The sequence below is a fragment of the Durio zibethinus genome, chromosome 1 (assembly GCF_047325235.1).
Source record: "Durio zibethinus cultivar Kanyao isolate XHJ-2024 chromosome 1, ASM4732523v1, whole genome shotgun sequence".
NCBI classification, from domain to species: domain Eukaryota; kingdom Viridiplantae; phylum Streptophyta; class Magnoliopsida; order Malvales; family Malvaceae; genus Durio; species Durio zibethinus.
In genome coordinates this window covers 1327032-1346019 of record NC_143162.1, presented here as the reverse complement: position 1 = coordinate 1346019, position 18988 = coordinate 1327032, and the positions used below count along the sequence as shown (strand labels likewise).

Below are 18988 nucleotides of genomic sequence, written 5' to 3'. Positions count from 1 at the left end.
ATCATTTAGCAAGATTATCTGAAAATATGATTAAACCTTTTATGGTAATAGAAGATTGGATACTATCTAAAATTTAACTTAATTGATTCATATAATTATCTTTAAGAAATGACATCCTCAAAGTATAAAATTTAAATTCCAACATTTACAATATTTTTTTCTATCCCAAATTACAGTTTCCATAAAAAATAAATTTGAAAGCTTTTGAGTTGTTTTACACATTAGAGAAAAATAATGATTACCTGTTTAGAGTGTATCACCCGCAATGGATTACCCTCCTTTTCTTTGGAATTGGAATGGCATTTGTATCATTTAATTATATCATGATTCATGAATGTTATCTCCATTACACCTTGAGTTTGTTTTAAGCAATTGAGAACGAGACCCTATGTTATTTGATTTCTTTCAGGTTAGTTAAGTAACTTAAGTGAACCCAATAATGAGATGACAATTTAAGGAATAATTGGATTGAAACGAGGGATGCTTTCTTCGAAAGGAAAAAAAAAGTGATGGTTACTTTAATTATTGTCTTTTTGAAAAGGGAAAAAGGTTATGTAACAAAATAAATACGATTCATCATTTCGATGAAAAATATGTGAAATTTAAAACCAAAATTGAAACATGATAATGAAACTTTATTTTATAAGGAAAATGATTTTTTTTTTTTAATGTTTTGGCTTAAAACTTTGAATTTGATTTTTCATCCCTTCAAAAACGATAGATTTGTTTTTTGATTATTTTAATTAATCATATAATTTATTAATAAAATATTAAATTTTTAATTATAATGACACAATTCGATTTTCGACGTCTACAAGGATTAAAAAATAAAAAAATGTTTATCTTTTAAAAAAATTACTTGCCAAGTTTATTTTTCTTTGATATTTATAAAGCCAATACCTCCTTTTTGGATTTTTTCAAATTGATCCATTATTGTTAGGATTAAAGAAAGAAAAAATGTGATATTCCAATTTTTGACTCAATATTAAACACATATATATCTTTAAAAGTTTGCTTTCGATAAAAAAAAATGTCAATAGTAACCTCATAGTTTTGTAATAACATTTTTTTTGGAAAATTAAGAAATTTGGGATTTTAAAATTCAAAATAGTAATAAATTTTTTAATAAAAGTATAAATACGAATAAAAATTAAAATCATAATTAAATAATCAAAATCTTTAATTTCATTTATAATAAAAACAAAAAAATAAAAAATAAATCAGATACCTTATAAATAAAAAAATTATTATAAAAATTGAACTAAACTCAAATAAATATAGATAAAAAGACCAAAAAAAAAAAAGTAACTGAAAATATTTAAAACAAGTGACAGAATAAATATGAACAAAACCAAAGAAAGGCCGGTAATTAACGGTCATCATGTACCAAGAACAAGACAGCACAGCACGTTCTTATTGGGAAAGCAACGTTTGAAGCAATAATAATAAACGCAATATTTGTTTTATTATTAAAAGAAAAAGTAAAAGCAAATCCAACGGTTGAAAAATTCACTCAAATAAATATAAATTTTAATTTGTTGATACATTGGGGTCCAAAAAATAATACCGTTGAATGTGTTCAAAGATATTTTATTGGCTGGCGGCAACCTGAACTGATCATATAGCATTAGGCAAAAAAAAAAAAAAAAGAAAAAGAAAATCACAGCACAAAAATTTAATTTTAGCATATAATTTTAGATAGTTGAATTTTGCGGTTTGAGGAATGCTGGAAACGCGGTAATTGTTTTGCATGGATTAGACGGATTTCCACCCTCTGCTCTGCTTTGCTCTTTCTGGCATTGATTCGAGGTAACTTTGGAAATTTTTTTTGATCAAAAACGCATTTTTTTATGATTGATTTCCCATTAGTTTGATCAAAATTTGCATTTTCTGGATGCCTTTTGTTAATTTTATTTAGTCAATCCAATTTTGTTTGGTTCTTATCGAATTTTGATTCAACATTCCATTTTGTTGATACCCTTTTTTGGTTTGTTGAAGTTTTAATCCAGGTTTTAATAGCAATCAGTCATAGTTTGATCAAAGTTTATGAACCAAAATGCTGATTGTTACTATTTACCTTATAATTCATAGTATTTGATTTGGTTTGATTTGGAGGTTAAAAGTTGTGACACCAGGATTGTTGTTCACAGGTTGGTGATTGGATTTGGGAGGTATCCCATTTGTTGTCAAGCTTTTCTTTCCCTTCTGGGCATTCAAGTCCAAGTTTTTTTTTTATTGATTTAGAAGGGAAAGAGAGCAGAAGGATATTGAAAACTTTTTAGCTATTATTAATAATTTCAAATCTGAAAAATATATAAAAATGAGCTTCATCTCCGGACTGATTTCCAGACAAGTCTTGCCTGCATGTGGTAGCCTATGTTTCTTTTGCCCTGCAATGCGTGCAAGGTCCAGACAGCCTGTCAAGAGGTATAAGAAGCTGATTGCTGAAATATTTCCTCGTAATCAGGTTTGTGCTTTTCAAGTTTTCTGTAAATTTACACATTTTTTTTTCGTAGTAATATATGGCTCATCATATTTTTCTTAACTTTTGAAGATCAACTTAAGGCACAGTTAACTTGGCTCATGCTTGTTTATGTGTAGGGCCTGTTAGTATTGTACCAATTTTGATACATTCGTTTATGTTTTACTTTATAATGCAGCCATGCAGGTGGTCAGTGACAGATCAATTAGAACTAATTTAGTTCAATCATTAGATAAGGTTTATCTAAGCAAATATTAGTCATGTGACAGTAATTTACTTGTTTTAGTCATTCTCTAACTATATCCTGGATGGGATTTGCAGCTTTAGCTTGTATTGGTCTTTTGTTGTAAAACTTTTTCCTTCTACTTTTTTAATCATATAAGTCGAACTTTTTTCCGTCTAATAGGAGGAAGGACCGAATGATCGCAAGATAGGAAAACTATGTGAATATGCTTCAAAAAATCCTTTACGCATACCAAAGGTACAATATATTTGCAAGCCTTAGGATAATGCCTTTGATTTGATTAATGAATTTTTTGAAATCTTACTGTTGATATCTTGGTTTTGACAAATGACAACACTTTGCACTGTTTTTTTTTTCATGAAATTTTAAAAGTACTCATTCAGAACATAAAGTTCAAATAAATCATGATGAGTTTCATCAGAACTCAGTGCCAAAAATAAGAAGTTTTTGATAAATAACTTTCAGGTTTTTATTTGGTTTTTATGGCTTAAGAACCTGTACTACAAGAGAAAGCTTTTACTCTTGCAGCAGGTGGTCGTCAAGCCTCAGTTAAAAGAGATGCTGCAAATGTCAAATCAAGTATGTTTATAAAATCAGATAGATTAAAGGTTAAAGTTTGTAAAATCAGATAGATTAAAGGTTAAAAGTACAGACGTGTCAAGCTTTGTACTTCGGAAAGAAGGTTAACTCTTTGTATTGAAAACGTGGAACCTATGTTCAGATGACTTTTGGAAACAGTTTGAAAGCCTGGCATGATCAGATCTCAAAGTAAACAATTATTTTAGAAGGAGAGTTAAAATAGGCTGCATGGAATGTTCTAGTGATCAGATAGCAAAATTGGCAGTGTCTAAAACTGAGCCAAAATATTAACTGAAAAAGAGTGATAGCTTGTAATTAAGCATATTTTTGTTCTATTGGTTATAGTTAATATTTAACATTAGTATAGTGCTTGGTCACCTGCATCAGCATGGGATTTATAAATGCCTATCTATTATGTAGTCCGATCCAGATTAGTTGTATATAAACAATTTCATGCTTAGTTTCCTTGCTGAATAAACGATTATATTCATTAAATCCTCAAAACTATCCTCTTTGCCATTGGATCCAAGTTTTCTTCCTGTCGGTGTGTGATAAAATACCTATTAAAGTTTTTTGAAAATTAAATATTCTACTGGTGTAAGAAAGGCATTATTTAGCAGTTTTTGCTGTTACATTTGTTCTGGGCATGCTCATCTCTACCGATTAGAATGAAGAATTTTCTTTCCACAACATGCACATTTATAGCTAGTTAATTATGTTAATCTTTCTTATAACTGGTTCTTGCAAATTTTATGACCAGATCACAAATTCCCTTGAGCAAAGGTGTTACAAGGAGTTGAGAAATGAGAATTTTCAATCTGTGAAAATCGTTATGTGCATTTACAGGAAACTGTTGGTCTCTTGTAGAGAGCAAATGTGAGTTTTTTTGTTGCAAAATTCATGGGTTTGTGTCTCACTGTTTTGGGTCATGTCAAGACTGTTGCATCATGAGATCTTTGGCTTTTTTTTTTTTTTGGTCATTTCCTCCCCTTTCTAAGTGATTTTGGTATTCTATCTTTCTTTAACCACCATTAAAAGGAAAACAAGGAAACTTTACGCTCCAAAATGGTATCTAATAAATATTTTTTCCAGTGCTTTGCTTAGATGAGAGAGCAAGTCTACTTCCGTAAGAGAAATACTCCTGATTCAATAATGAAAAGGACTCCTGTCATTTAATTAAGTTATAAACAAAACTAGGTTGGAGGATTAAACTCATAACCAAATGCTTAGAGAACCAAAGTTATGAACAATTACCATACTTCTTTTCTCTGTAACAAAATACCCTTAGTAGAACTTAATGACGGAATCCAAATTTGGGGATGGGGGAATCGATCATTATGATTTATGATTAACAAGTTTTATGAGCTAAGTGGATATTTTAGCTAATTGCAAGTTACAAGGCAATGCAAGACATTTTTCTATCTTATAGTCTATAGAGATGATACTCTTGTTGACTGAAACTTGTTATGCATCTAGAATTTGCTAATTTAGGTGTTGTTGTATTATTTATACTTGTAAATGCAAGTGATCATGTCCCTTGATCAATGTTTGGATTATCTCCTAGTGCTATGTTCGGAAAAATGAATTTGAAATAGTGGATTTAGATGTAATATACTATATAAAATGTCAGAATGAAATGCACACACTATGCACAAATTAGTTAAGATTCATTATGCCTATTTATTTGAAAGGTATAAAATGATGAATTTCAAATTCAAAAATACCTATAGGTTTTTCAATTAATAAATAAGCATCTGACAAATCCATGAATTTGAAAATACTCATGAAGGTATTTACATGTGCTTTACACGCCATTTATACTAAATTTGAAACCCAAATCCTTTCTCTTAAATCAAGTTACCAAACGCAGCCTAAATGTTAAGAATAAATATCAATCATGTTCAACCTTTTATCATAAGATAGAAAGCATCCAGATTGTAATTTCAAGTTAATTTACTGAAATAATTTTAATTTGCTTTCAACTTTTAGTATTTTCTTGAACTTATTTGATTTCTGGTTATCAATAATTTATAGGACACTATTTGCTAGTAGCTTACTGAGCATTATACAGACTCTGCTGGATCAAACACGACAGGATGAAGTTCAAATTATAGGATGTCAGACTCTTTTTGACTTTTTAAATAATCAGGTTGGTGCTTTGGCATTACTTTTGTACTTCTCATGTTGTGAAAAATGGATATCCAGCTCGCAATGTAATTTATTTTAAAAGCTAGTGTGTTTATGGCAACGGTATTTTAACTTATTTTGTCTTACCGCATTTTGCAGAAGGATGGTACTTGCATGTTTAACTTAGAAGGCTTTATTCCTAAACTCTGTCAGTTAGCCCAAGAAACTGAAGAAGGTGAAAGGGAAAGAAATCTATGTTCAGCTGGATTGCAAGCACTTTCTTCGATGGTATTCATTCACATGGCTTCTTTTCTTTTGAAATGCATGATTATGTCAATTTTTAGTTGGTTTCTGGGAAATAGATGATAAAAATGAAACTTAAATCATATAACTGGTACTAACAATTATATAGGCTCTGGGAAACTAAACCAGAAGAAACTAATATGCAGTATGTACAATGAAGGCAGAAGAAACTACACCAGAAAGTTTTGCAGTAAATTACTATCAATGAGTTTTGCCGTAGTAATGCTGAAGTATGATATTTTTTCTTTTATTTATTTTTTTTTGGAAATTTATGATGTAGGAATCTGGGATGTTCCAGTGAGGCTAACTTCTTAGAATGATGGAAGTAGACTTCCTTTACTGGTAATCAAGATTTAGTGTTAGTCTATCTTTCCAATTACATATTGGAACTTCTAAATAGTAGCTTGTGAATCTAGGCTGTTTCAGTGAGCCTAACTTCTTAGAGTGATGGAAGTAGACTTCCTTTAAGATTTAGTTTATAACACTCTTTCGTATTAATTATTGCAACTTCTAATAGTAGTCAATTGAATTAGACACCATAATTTATATTGTTTATTTATTTGTTTTGCTTTTCTTTTGAGGGTGGGGTTCTTTTAATTTTTGTAATCCTATCTTTTTTTGCCTCAGTGCATTAGTTAGTCTTTACCTTAAAATGGTTTCGAAGTTTGAGTTTTTTTTTTTTAAGTTGGAGTGCTTAGAATAGTAGGAAAAGAGGAAAATGGAATATAAACCCCAATATTCTTGGACACCTGGCTGTTAATCCAGCCTTGCCTTAGCTGGAATGTAGATGGTTATGGTATGTTGCACAGGAACCGACACATAGTATGGTGGTAGTAGTAGTAGGGCTTTCACCTTAGTCATTGCATATTGGTCAAGCTCACTTATGGTATATCAAATGGGCTGTGTGCTCAAGCTTACTTATGATTGTTTGAATTGTATATATAAGTATTCTAATGCATGTTGAATTATCTATTTCTTGTGTAGATTTGGTTTATGGGTGAACACTCTCACATTTCGGTGGAATTTGATAATGTAAGCAGATTCAGGCTTATTCACATATCTTTGCAATTTTGTTGCTTAGTTATTCATTTATTTATTTTATTCATTGCCTATATTTGCATGTTTTATGTTTTAGTGATAGATTTCATTTATAAATCCTCAATTAAAGTGATTCAAGCCTTTCTGATCTGGGCAAAGCAGCTAGATAAAAGTATGATTTATGGTTTATTTTTTTATATACAAAGTCTTATGTGTTAAGTCAAAATTATCTTCTGGCTATTTCCATGTTAGTTCCATTGCAAAATATTTTCATTGGTGATGCATATAATTTACCAATATTTTGGCAAATTCTTTTTCTTTTTAAAAACAATTTTAAATCTCTAAATTTATATATATTTATGAAGTTTTTTTTTATGCGTAACACTGGAATAAAGATCATGACAACATGATGATTCCTGTTAATCCAATATTGACTGAATTCCCGTCCAGTGTTATACTGGCATTTAATGTACAAGCATATTACTGATGGATGTCATTTGCTCCAATACAGTTCTGCTACGTTAGAGCCCTTAAATTTATTTGTGTTGCTTTACTTCATTCTCTCCACTGATCGATTGCTTACAGCACTTGGATCCGTCTATTCCAGTAACCTCTGCTGTCTGGTCTCCATGTTGCAGTGAAATAAACTCACATGTATCCTGTCCAAAAGATTACTCTAGTTGTGGACAAGATTGCCAAAACTTGCTTTCATTTGTCTTTTATCCCCTCAAAATTTTACTTGGTGATGACACATATTCACCAGAATGATTTGGTCATTCTTAGTGCAGTTGATTTCTTTCATGCTTTAACCCTTCTCATTTTTCCCTTTAGTGGTTATCAACATTTTGTATTCAGCTGTACTGGTTAAGCAGCTTTAATAATTGCAGCTCTCTGAATTTTGCGCATGTTGTTTCATATCATTTTGCATTAAAGGCATTTTTATTTATCAAAAACAGATTGTTTCTGTAGTCTTGGAAAATTATGGAGGCCCAAGGAAAAATTTAGAGAACCTTAATGTTTCCCAAAGTCGGTGGGTGCAAGAAGTGCTAAAAAATGAGGGTCATGTTTCTCCATTGCCAGATGTCCTCATAACAATTCCTTCTTGGGAGACAATTGTGAACGACAAAGGAGAACTAAATGTCACAGCGTAATCCCATGACTCAAGATTTGGATGCAAGTTTGCGTTTTACTTATTTATTTAAATAATTACCTTGCAATGGGTTTCTTTCTTTTTCTTCTCACAGGGAAGATGCCCAGAATCCCTGCTTCTGGTCCAGGGTTTGCTTACATAACATGGCAAAACTAGCAAAGGAAGCTACAACAACACGGCGTGTTCTCGAGTCTTTGTTCCGTTACTTCGATAATGAAAACTTATGGTCTCTTCAAAATGGTCTTGCCTTTCCAGTCTTAAAGGATATGCAGCTTTTAATGGACAGTTCCGGTAGTCAAGCATTTTTCAACAGTCAATATGTTTGACCTTTCTTCTGTTTTCTGATTTTATTTTATTCTATTTTATTTTCTCTCAAATTATCTGTTTTCTGATTAATATGCTATTCCTCTGCTTTTCCTAAAAATTTTGACTTGTAAAACGTGAGGAACTGATAACTATTTGTTTTCTCATGTTTGCAGGACAGAATAAACATATTTTGCTGTCTGTATTAGTTAAGCATCTTGACCACAAAAATGTCCTCAAACAACCTGACATGCAGCTTGAAATTGTTGAGGTTACAACCTCTCTTGCTCAACATTCAAAAGTTGAGCCTTCTGTAGCAATACTAGGTGCAGTTAGTGATGTTATGAGGCATTTACGAAAGTGCATACATTACGCACTCGATGATGCAACTATAGGGTCTGACATTGTAAATTGGAACATGAACTTTAAAGAAGCAGTGGATAATTGCCTTGTACAGTTAGCACGTAAGGTAGGACCATTCTCTTGTCATTCTTGAGTAAATTTTATTGAAACTTGCATTAAAAAAACATGTTCTAACACTTCACTTTGAGTTTCTTTCCAGATCAAGTGACCCAATAACTTTGCATTTTACTCCTGTGTTTTATTCTTGTTGGATATTTCAAAATTGAGCAAGCTATTGTGAACAGGTTGGAGATGCAGGTCCGATTCTTGATGCTATGGCTGTGATGTTGGAGAACATCTCAAATGTTACAGTTATAGCCAGAACTACGATCTGTGTTGTCTATCGCACTGCTCAAATTATAGCCTCAATTCCGAATCCATCCTATCTAAACAAGGTAATGATCATATTGGTTAATTCTTTTTTGTTCATTAACATTTCATAGTGTTGGCGGCAGTATTTTTAATTTATCTTTGTTAATTCGTGTTTCTTTGTTCCCATAGGCATTTCCCGAGGCTTTGTTCCATCAATTGCTCCCAGTTATGGTCCACCCTGACCATGAAACACGAATTGGAGCCCACCGTATCTTTTCTGTTGTTCTTGTGCCAACTTCAGTCTGCCCTCAACCATCCTCTGTTACTCCAGTAACAAACAAAGCCTCTGGTATTCCAAGAACACTTTCAAGAACTGTCTCTGTCTTTTCTTCTTCAGCTGCCCTTTTTGAGAAGCTAAGGAAGCAGAAACCTTTCTCAAAGGAGAATGCTTGTCTAGAGAACAAAGAAAATGATGCTAGTGAGGGGGAACTGAAGAACAGTAATAATGGGATTCTGAATAGATTGAAGTCATCTTATAGTAGAGCATACAGTTCAAGAAGTCTGCCTGTACCTTCGGCAACAGATGAAAATTCTCTGAGCGATTCAAATACAGTATCTGTGAGTGTTTGCAATCTCCTCTCTAAAATTTCTCATCTACTCTATCATGGCTAATGCTCTCCCTATAGGACCATTCTGTTCAATTCAATCTAGGTTTGGTCCTTGCACAAAATGTGGCTTGGAAGCCGAGGCTTGAATTTTGCGGTTACTTTTACTTCCATTTGGACCTGCTCCTGGATCTTAGTCTCAGGCTCTTCCAGCATGATAATGAACTTACTAATAAAAAAAAAAAAAAAATCTAACTCCATAGAAAACCGGTTTTTTTTTTTTTTTTTTTCTTGGGTGGCATAAGGATTACAAAGCACAAAAAGGGTGGGGAGAATCGAGGGTGATACTGATAAACCAGTAGGAATTTATGGAGTAGAGAAAGAAAAGTACCCTTAATTGAGATAGTAATTGCTTAATATCATAACGTTAGTAGTGAATTGATTTTCTGAAGTTTTGTTATATATGGGCATAAACGTTGATTAGGAGAGGCACTAGCTTTCTAGCATATGATATAAGGAGGCAGAAGACCTTCCTTGGGCAGCACTGACTTGCTCTTATCTATTTTCTTAAAGACCCTTCTTGGTTCAAATGATTAACCCTATGAATTGTTTGAAATTGGTTCCATTTGTAGTGACTTGATTTTCTGAAGTTTTATTATATATGGGCATAAACGTTGATTAGGAGAGGCACTAGCTCTCTAGCATATGATATAAGGAGGCAGAAGACCTTCCTTGGGCAGCACTGACTTGCTCTTATCTATTTTCTTAAAGACCCTTCTTGGTTCAAATGATTAACCCTATGAATTGTTTGAAATTGGTTCCGTTTCTGATCTAATTTTTAGTGACTAATTTCTATTTGTCAAACCTCAGGAGGCCAATTCCCTACGGCTTAGTAGCACCCAGATTGGTCTCTTGCTTTCATCAATTTGGGCACAGTCTATCTTTCCTCAAAATACTCCACAAAACTATGAAGCAATTGCTCATACATACAGTCTTGTGTTGCTCTTTTCTCGAGCCAAGGTAATTGCTCGCTTGATGCTACCTTAAAGGCATTTGTTTATATGATTTACTGATTTTCAGGACAGGTTTTTCAACTTGGATCTTGGTTCTCTTGTTATGGATATCTGTGCTAATAGCAAATGTATATTATATATTCAGTATTCTATTTGATGTGCCTGTCGTCAAAGGTAAGTTCTTCTCAACAAGGACCTGCTTTGCATCTCAAACTTAGATATCTCAAAAGTTTCCAAAAGGATTCTGTTTAATCAAGTTTATAATGCTGAGTTAGCTTCAAAACTAGGGGTAGTAGTTCTGCTTATCAAGTAATAGTGCTGATGTTATGTTTTATGGAATTAATTGCAATAAACTCTGCTGATATATTAGGGAGATTTGCCCTACAGCTTACCTTGAGAGGAGTATTTATCCCCTCAATGTTGACCGGCTATGGCCTGGGGGTTATTTAGAGTCGCTAGACCATTTTGGTTGTTTTTGAGGACCATCAGGAAACCTGTGAGGGTTTTACGTACTTAAAAGAAAAAGGGAAAATTGTGAGAGTAGTTTTCATCTTGTTTAGATATGTAAATGCTACAGATTTATGTTAAGCAATTAACTTGTTATTTTAGGGTGTAGGAACAAAAATTATGGAGAGTAAACTTTGTTTTATCGATGGCAATCTTTATTTTGTGGACCTTAAAGCCTGCCTTCTACTAATACTGATAACTATCTGACCTAAAATCAATTTGCCAAAATGCAGAGAGGCACAACTACAGCAAACTCAAGACTTAATTTATGAGACATAGCACCACATAACACTCACTCTCCCGTGTAATCCCAATACTAACAACTGAACAAACAGGTCCACCATGTGGATAATCGCATAAGGGGCAACAATAAACAATAATAACAAACTTGGGATTCAGTTACTCTGAATACTAACAATAATTCTACCTAGAGTATTAGGTTCCCATTTTTGTATGATATAGACATTTGTATAGGCCAACCTAAGACCTTCAAAATTGCAAGTGATTTGTGTAGCCTATGATAGAACTTATTAAGTCTTTAAGTCATATCTTATTTGAAATGTATTGGTATAGTTGATTGTCTAAGTGGCTTATTGGCAAGAAAACTTCTTTGGTTCATTGTATCAATAGCATCTAACTGCTATTCCTTCTCTTTCTGGGGGGTTTAATTTCTGTATTTATTTTTATGTAATGCAGAATTCTAGTAATGAGGCTCTTGTTCGTAGTTTCCAGCTAGCTTTTTCATTGCGAAGTATCTCTCTTAATGAAGGAGGTGAGTTTCCAAAGTTCAAGCTGTCTTTGCAATCACTTGGCTTTTACTGGTGTCTGCTTCCTGCTGCCTTACTCTTTAATGACCCCCTCTGCAAACAAAAAATAAAATGACTAAAGAAAATTAAAACTAGTGCATTGGAATATGTCTTGCATGAAAATGAAAATCTTTGTTTATTTAATCTTTATTTTTAGTAAACCTGAGTCACATATGTTTAGCATATACATGGATGACACCAAGGTTTCTCTCCTGCAGAAGAAAAAAAGAAACAATAATATTGATGGATTGGAAATGTAAGAAGCTCTCTTAAGGACATAAATCCTGAACCCAGTAGAAAATATAGCAGATTTGTTCTTTCAAATCATACTTTTAAGTGAAGTATCTTAACTGCCAGCTTGCCACATATACAACCACTAGTCAATCTTTAGCGTGTTATGGTTGGCATGAAAGATGCTAAATTTTTGTTCAAATTGATAAATAGTCCAAACTTTGATTTTATGTTTTGCCCAATTGCACATCAAGAAGTTCAAATGTAAAAACATGAAATAGGTTTGCTGATAATCTGTTGTACAAAAATTATCTTTGAAATACATCTTGAGAACCTCTTATAAATTTTTTTTCATGAATGCTGTACATAATATGGTGAGAGTGGTTTAGGAAGATGTCTTGGTTCAATTGGATTAGATTTACAGCACAAGTCCTTTGAAGAAGTTACACCTAAGTAACTTCCCTTTTTTTTTTTTTTCCATTTTGGCCTTTCCTTTGTTAGTTACAAAGGAGGGAAACAACAAGGAATGGAAGCAACTAATTTGATAATCTGTTATTGGAGTATCATCTCTTTAATGTGTAGCTCCACTAATGCTGCAGGGCCACTTCCACCATCACGTCGAAGATCACTTTTCACCTTGGCAACTTCGATGATCCTCTTCTCATCAAAAGCATTCAATATTCTCCCTATTGTCTATTGTGCCAAGGTTGCTCTTTCAGAAAGAACGGTACAGAACTAATGAGTGATGAAACTATCTTTACTACTTGCTTTTCCATGCTAGTTATTTCTGGAATATGTCTTGAAGTTTCTATATTTCCTACGAAAAATATTCTTTTTTTTTTTTTGAGTTCATCTGGTATTATGGGGCAAAGTAATTAATATCATGCAAATGTAAAGTAGTGTCCATATTTTGTTTTCTTCTCCCTGTTTTCATTTTTTTTAACAAAAAGAAAATTATGGTGCTTGCAAAGGCAAATAACTGTTAGTTCTGTTTTTTTTTTTTTTTTTCATCTGTTAAATAAACAATCCAAAACCAGATATCTTGTTTTCATGTTATTGTTCTATGATTAATAGGTTGATCCATTTCTGCGCTTGGTGGAAGATCGCAAGTTACAAGCAGTTAACACTCAGTCTGACCAGCCAACAAATGTTTATGGGTCTAAAGAGGATGACAATTTGGCTGTAAAGACACTCTCAGAAATTCAGATTGCCCCAGAGCAACATAGGGAAAACCTTGCTTCGGAGATCGTGAAAAGCTTGGGAAATTTGTCAGGAGTAAAGCTTTCTATTCCAAATTCAATCCATTTCCTTCTTGTTGCTGGATATCTCACTTTTGAGAATCTTGGACTCCAATTCATCATCAAAGAACTAGTATTTGCTGTTGTAATTAGCCTACACTAATATCTGTCGACTATATGTGCAGCCTGAATTGTCCACGATACGGGGACAGCTGTTAAATGAATTCTTACCGGATGATGTGTGTCCACTAGGTGCCCAGTTGCCTCTTGATGCACCACATAAAGTATACCAAGCAGGCGCAGAAGAGAATAAATCTATTAAGGAGGTAAATCTCCTAGTACTACCTTCCAAATTTTATCTGTGATGCTTGGAACTCATGTGATTTCTTTTGTTCTGCAGGGAGATCCAATTTTCTCAATAGGTGACGATGCTTTTCCAGAACCATTTGAAGGTCAAACCAAGGATAATTCAGAGTTGTCTTTGGGAATTCCAAATCTCTTGGATGTCAATCAACTCCTAGAATCAGTATGTCAGCTATGTCATTCTTTTTTACTTTGTCGGAAGCACAAGGGGCACGTTTTACATCCATTCTTAAAGAGCTTTTTTTTTTTGTTTGAGAATCATCTCATATTTCATAACATTGGTAACATGAGACAGGTAATAGGTATCATTTATTTTGTGAGATAGAACACATAATTATTTACTCTATCTGCACAGGTATTGGAGACGGCAAATCAGTTTGGAAGAATTTCTGTCTGCACTGGACCTGAGATGTCTTACAAGGATATAGCCCATCATTGCGAGGCACTCCTAACAGGAAAGCAGCAGAAGATGTCTCATTTGATGAGTATCCAACTGAGACAAGAAAGCTTGATTCGCTTATCTTTTCAACATCCTGATAATGAGACAAAACAGGTAACCTCCAATTCCCATGTCAATAGGGATTCACAAGCCCTTGATTTAAGGGAATTTATGCATTCTATATTTATTGTACATGTTTAAATGCACCATGAACTTGCCTCTCTGCTTCCAAATTCTGTTTTATTCTATGCAAGAACCATTTGAGTTTTGAGGCATCTAACATTCACAACCTAACTTAAAAATGCAGACTGGTCCTTTCCTTGAGCAAACTGGTAGTACTAATCCCTTCACACAACCAGTTGGCACTCTTCCACTGCTGTGTGCAACTGAGTACCAGAATCATCCTCGGTCCTTAAGTTTACCAGCTTCAAGTCCATATGATAACTTTCTAAAAGCAGCTGGTTGTTGATCCTGTAAAATTATGGAGTTAAAATTTTCAAAAAACATCCGATAATTGTTCGTGTAGAAGGACAAAAATATCCATCTCACTTTTAATCCAAGGCCGAAAAGGTACAGTGCTGTTGAACTGTTGATTTTAAAGCTGCTCAAAGTTTTTTCAGCTGCAACAAATTTCTATCATGTGCTTCTTGGTATGCGGAGTAAGGCCAGCATTGTGATTTAGATTGGTTGAGTTTGTAAGTTTGTTTAGCATTTAATTCATTCATTCATTTCCCTTTTCCTTCCATTCTATTATGAAGTTTCCAGAAGATGCCAAAAGTTTCCCACTCTTCGTATTGTAAGTAATTTACTTATTTCTTCTTCTTTCCATCATAGTGATGGACATGGATGTAAAATATAAGGCTTGATCTCATTAATTTTGGGATATGTCAACCCATGTAATGAAATGTTACTTTTGGTTCTTCATATATTACGGCAGAAATTTTCTCATTGTTTTGCTTACTTATGGAACTTTCATTTTTGCCTACTTGACCAATATAATTATCACTTTTTTTAATCGAGGGTATCAAGTTTTGAATTTTCATCATTATAATTAAAAATTTCATATTTTATCAATAAATTATAAGATTGCTAACGATATAATTATTACTTTATAAGAGTCAAACATGAACTTATGAATGGATCATACATTTTATTCAAGTGAATTGTTAGTAAGTCAGGAAGCACTAATTAGTTTAATTTTAATGGGTTAATTTTAATGTTTGATGACAAAAAAAAAAGAGAAAAAAAAAAAAACCTTAGTCGGAGACTTGCATGGCCTTCATGTTTCTATGGGTCGTTATATCAATATTCACAAAATGGTGATTTCATGCAATCCATACAATAAAAACTACGATGCTTTGTTCACTTAAACCTTGATGGTGGCCTTTTTTATTTGATGGTAATTGTAATTTTTACTTATATTTATAATTTATAAAAAATAATAAATATTTTAAAATAAATTTAATAAATTTTATATTTGTATGTGTTGTTTTATATGAAATATATAAAAAATATGATATTATCGTATTACAATTTGTGACATGAAATATGATTTTAATTTTAATTTATTATTATTATTTATATATATAAATTAAAATATAAAAAATATAGAGTAATAATCATATTATTATTTTTTTATTGTTATTTATTTTTATCATCTTTATTGGTGTATAAAATTTGTAAAAAAAATCCTATATTTTTTAAAGAGTAGTATAAAAGATTTATGTACGAATGAAATTTGGTAAATTACTTCATAAAGAAAATAAGAATAAAAATAAATAAAATAATTAATTCAAAATTAAATTTTATTATTTATAATTTAAAAATAGTATTTTGAAATAATTATTTTAATTTTAATATTAATATTATTTTTTGTAATAATTTATTATTTATAATATTATTTAATTTAAAATTTTTTATAAACATTTTTTTTTAAATACCGGACTTCAAAGTGGGGAAATAATTCTAATTTTATAGAAAAAAAAATCTAAGTTCACTTAATTGTAAAATAATCCAAGGGTTTTTATCTCTAAAATATACTTACCCATCTTGAACCGTCGGATGGAAAGAAAAGAATGTGGCCGTTGGATCTAAAGGGCTATAAATTAAACCTCCGTTCACAAAACGACGCCTGACCCAATCTTTTCTTCTTGCACGCTGCTCCTTACCCTTTTTTCGTCTAGAGCTTTCAGCTTCTCCTTGTCCCGAGACCCGGCACCGCAGGTAAATCCGACCCGATCATCTAATGGGTATAAAACCCTTTTGCATTTCATCTAGATATATGGGTTTCGTTTCATAATTTTGATGATATTCCCCTTTTGTTTTTTTTTTTTTTTTTGTTTTCGTTAATTCATTTTGCGTTTGTTATTGAGAAGAAAAAAAATGGTTTCTTTTTTGGTTGTATTTATTGATTGGGGATAAAGGCTTTGCTTTTTGTGATTTGGGTTTGCATGAATTTGGGTCAGATTGGATTGAATAAGATCAGAAGAGTAATAGTTTCATGGGTCGAATTTGGTTATGGTTGTGTTCAAGATTTCATTTCGAAAGATGGATTTTTTTTCCCTTAGAAGACAAGGAAGCAGATATGGGATGATATAGGATTGGCTAGGTAATTAGGGGTTTTTGGGCAGTTTTTAAGGTTTTAAATTCATGAGGAAACAGAGGGAATTGATTTTATTTATGCAAAAAGAGGAAGTCCATAAGTAGGAGTCAGTTGCACAGCTAGAATTGATTGGATCACACAATGTCTAGAACAATAATGCTGGAAATTCTTCGACAATAGTTTCTTTAACGATCGTAGTCTGATAAAAGGCAACACTCCTAGTTTTAAATTATGACTCAAATAGAACTAATAATGCCTACACAAGCTCCCAACAAAGCATCTCGTCATGGGGAATGTGCCTTTGAACCAACTCTAGCATGTCTTCTGAAAGCTACTATAGGCTTCCTTCAATGTGCTTCTTTATGGGGTAATAACTATCTTTGCAAGGATTCAGATTAATTGGGTGGTTTTTTGTGAAAAAAGAATAAAAGACAACTTGCTGAAATAACCTGAATTGGATTGGAAGGTTTGTAGTTTACCGTATCTCAAAGAACCCTTTCTGAATTTGAGTTCTATGCTTTATAACTTAGGGTTATAGGTTAGTTGCAAGTACTGTCAAATATGATGTGTGGAATTAGTAATAGAAAATTATTATTTAGTATGTTTAAGAGAGACCCAGTCTTCCTTTCTTTAGAGTTGATCCCAGTGGTTTTGTTTGTTGGTCAAATAATGTCGTGATAAGTTATTTTTCATAAGTAAGTTGGTTCTATTTCCTGGGCTGGTTAAAACCTTTTATCAGTCGGTTATTTGCATAGAAACTTGTCTAAGCTAGTCAGTTTTTAGCTACAACTTAAATTTAAGCCTAAAGGTATTAAATTAAGACAATAGAATAGGATACCTATGGATCCTTTTCTTAAGCATTCTAGATGGTGATTGTTGTGAAGTTCTTTTTGATGGCCTTTTGGGAGATAGTGGAGGGGTTTTTCTTTTGCATTATGTTAGAAGACAGTAGTTATTGATTGAAAGGAAAAGACAAATAACAAATGGTGAAGAGGGATATAGGTTAGATTGGTAACTTTGAGACAATCTGCATTCTACACTATTGGAAAGTAGATGAAGTTCTGAAATTTTGAATAATGTTTTAAATTGCCACTGATTTGATGCATGTCATTCTGAGGTGCTGTATTCCACATTGTGGTGAGTGTTATAATATGAATCTGATTCATTATTGTTTGTCTTGTCAGAGGGAGAAGTAAACTTTACTCGTTGAGTCCTTTGGTATCATACTAGGACTGTACATGTCAGGTCATGAGAATTTCTTCACTTTTATGATTTTCCATATGTGGCGAAATACATTAGGCCAAGAATATATTTTGTGGTTCATTTGAGAATTTTGTCATAAGTACTTTTTCTGTTTCTCTTTCTTTTTTGACAATAAGTTTCGTAACATAAAACTTTTACTGGTATTCTGGTTCTCTGTTAGGTTGCCTGCTCATCTAATTGTTCTTTCAGACTGGTGCTTTGAAATTCATTATTATCACATGCAACTTTTATCTCATTTTTGTCTTGATCATGGCTTCTTGTTTACAGTTTGAAAATGGCAGCAAAGTATATAATTGCTTCTGTTGCGGGATCATTTGCCATTGCTTTTGCAGCAGATCAGCTTGTTGCTGAGAAGAAGTTTTTTGGAGGTAAGTTGCTGTTGTAGTTTTCTGAAGCTTTTGTTATTGGCTATTGCAGAGGTTTTGTAATTGCTCTCTCTCCTCTCAAACTCAGGGACTACACCTCGCACTGTTTCAAACAAGGAATGGTGGGAAGAAACTGACAAAAAATTTCAGGCATGGCCCCGCACTGCTGGCCCTCCTGTGGTGATGAATCCCATCAGCCGCCAGAATTTCATTGTTAAGTCTTCATCTGAATCTTGAAGACTTGACTTTTACTTCTGTTTTGTCAATGACTTCAGTTTGATTTGCTATTCCCTGTGAAGAAATTGTGGTGCCAGACTTTGTTTAGTCTGGCTTTTCATTTAGAGTAGTTCTTAGTTCAGAAAATTGTCTCGGTGCCTCTTTTTGTTTTTTTCAAACTCAATCTGGCCAGACTCGTGTTTGAGGATGATATCAGTCGTCCTAGATCTCAATAAATTTCTGCGGAGCAATACCAAACTGCTTTTTACATTACTAGATCTCAATAAATTGTATGATGAGCAGCATTGTATAATCAATTGCCTGGAATCTTGTTATTGGAAGATGTTTTGCAGCATGCTTTCGAAGGGCTGAGGTTGTTTGGCCATGTTATGAATTGGTT

The 18988-nt window shown here is 32.8% G+C and overlaps 2 protein-coding genes across 6 annotated transcripts; both read left to right on the top strand.

Annotated features, from left to right (window-relative positions):
* Positions 1-1451: 1451 nt before the first annotated feature.
* Positions 1452-15134, top strand: LOC111311518 (protein SEMI-ROLLED LEAF 2). 3 transcript variants are annotated; one of them, XM_022910957.2, is made up of 20 exons: positions 1452-1809; positions 2151-2467; positions 2889-2963; positions 4066-4181; positions 5340-5454; positions 5592-5720; positions 6720-6767; positions 7730-7920; positions 8018-8214; positions 8403-8695; positions 8874-9023; positions 9130-9558; positions 10416-10565; positions 11762-11837; positions 12702-12829; positions 13177-13377; positions 13526-13666; positions 13741-13866; positions 14059-14256; positions 14450-15134. In XM_022910957.2, the coding sequence occupies exons 2-20, from the start codon at positions 2321-2323 to the stop codon at positions 14609-14611; spliced, it is 3072 nt and encodes a 1023-aa protein (XP_022766692.2). In that variant the 5' UTR covers positions 1452-1809; positions 2151-2320; the 3' UTR covers positions 14612-15134. The 3 variants fall into 3 exon arrangements, with proteins under 3 accessions (XP_022766692.2, XP_089612535.1, XP_089612557.1); XM_089756409.1 differs by lacking the exon at positions 2889-2963 and having other exon boundaries at positions 1549-1809; XM_089756431.1 differs by lacking the exons at positions 1452-1809; positions 2151-2467; positions 2889-2963; ... (1 more) ...; positions 5340-5454; positions 5592-5720 and adding an exon at positions 6018-6077.
* A 1141-nt stretch (positions 15135-16275) lies between these two features.
* On the top strand, positions 16276-18861 carry LOC111311517 (uncharacterized). 3 transcript variants are annotated; one of them, XM_022910956.2, is made up of 4 exons: positions 16276-16365; positions 17929-17989; positions 18275-18375; positions 18461-18861. In XM_022910956.2, the coding sequence occupies exons 3-4, from the start codon at positions 18282-18284 to the stop codon at positions 18607-18609; spliced, it is 243 nt and encodes an 80-aa protein (XP_022766691.1). In that variant the 5' UTR covers positions 16276-16365; positions 17929-17989; positions 18275-18281; the 3' UTR covers positions 18610-18861. The 3 variants fall into 3 exon arrangements, with proteins under 3 accessions (XP_022766691.1, XP_022766690.1, XP_089612459.1); XM_022910955.2 differs by lacking the exon at positions 17929-17989; XM_089756333.1 differs by lacking the exon at positions 17929-17989 and having other exon boundaries at positions 16276-16391.
* Positions 18862-18988: the final 127 nt, after the last annotated feature.

Coding starts and splice junctions, on each gene's coding strand:
- LOC111311518 (XM_022910957.2), top strand. CDS start 2,321: ATGAGCTTCATCTCCGGACTGATTTCCAGACAAGTCTTGCCTGCATGT. Junction 5,455..5,591: donor TTGACTTTTTAAATAATCAG/GTTGGTGCTTTG, acceptor CGCATTTTGCAG/AAGGATGGTACTTGCATGTT. Junction 9,024..9,129: donor ATCCATCCTATCTAAACAAG/GTAATGATCATA, acceptor TTGTTCCCATAG/GCATTTCCCGAGGCTTTGTT.
- LOC111311517 (XM_022910955.2), top strand. CDS start 18,282: ATGGCAGCAAAGTATATAATTGCTTCTGTTGCGGGATCATTTGCCATT. Junction 18,376..18,460: donor TGAGAAGAAGTTTTTTGGAG/GTAAGTTGCTGT, acceptor TCTCAAACTCAG/GGACTACACCTCGCACTGTT.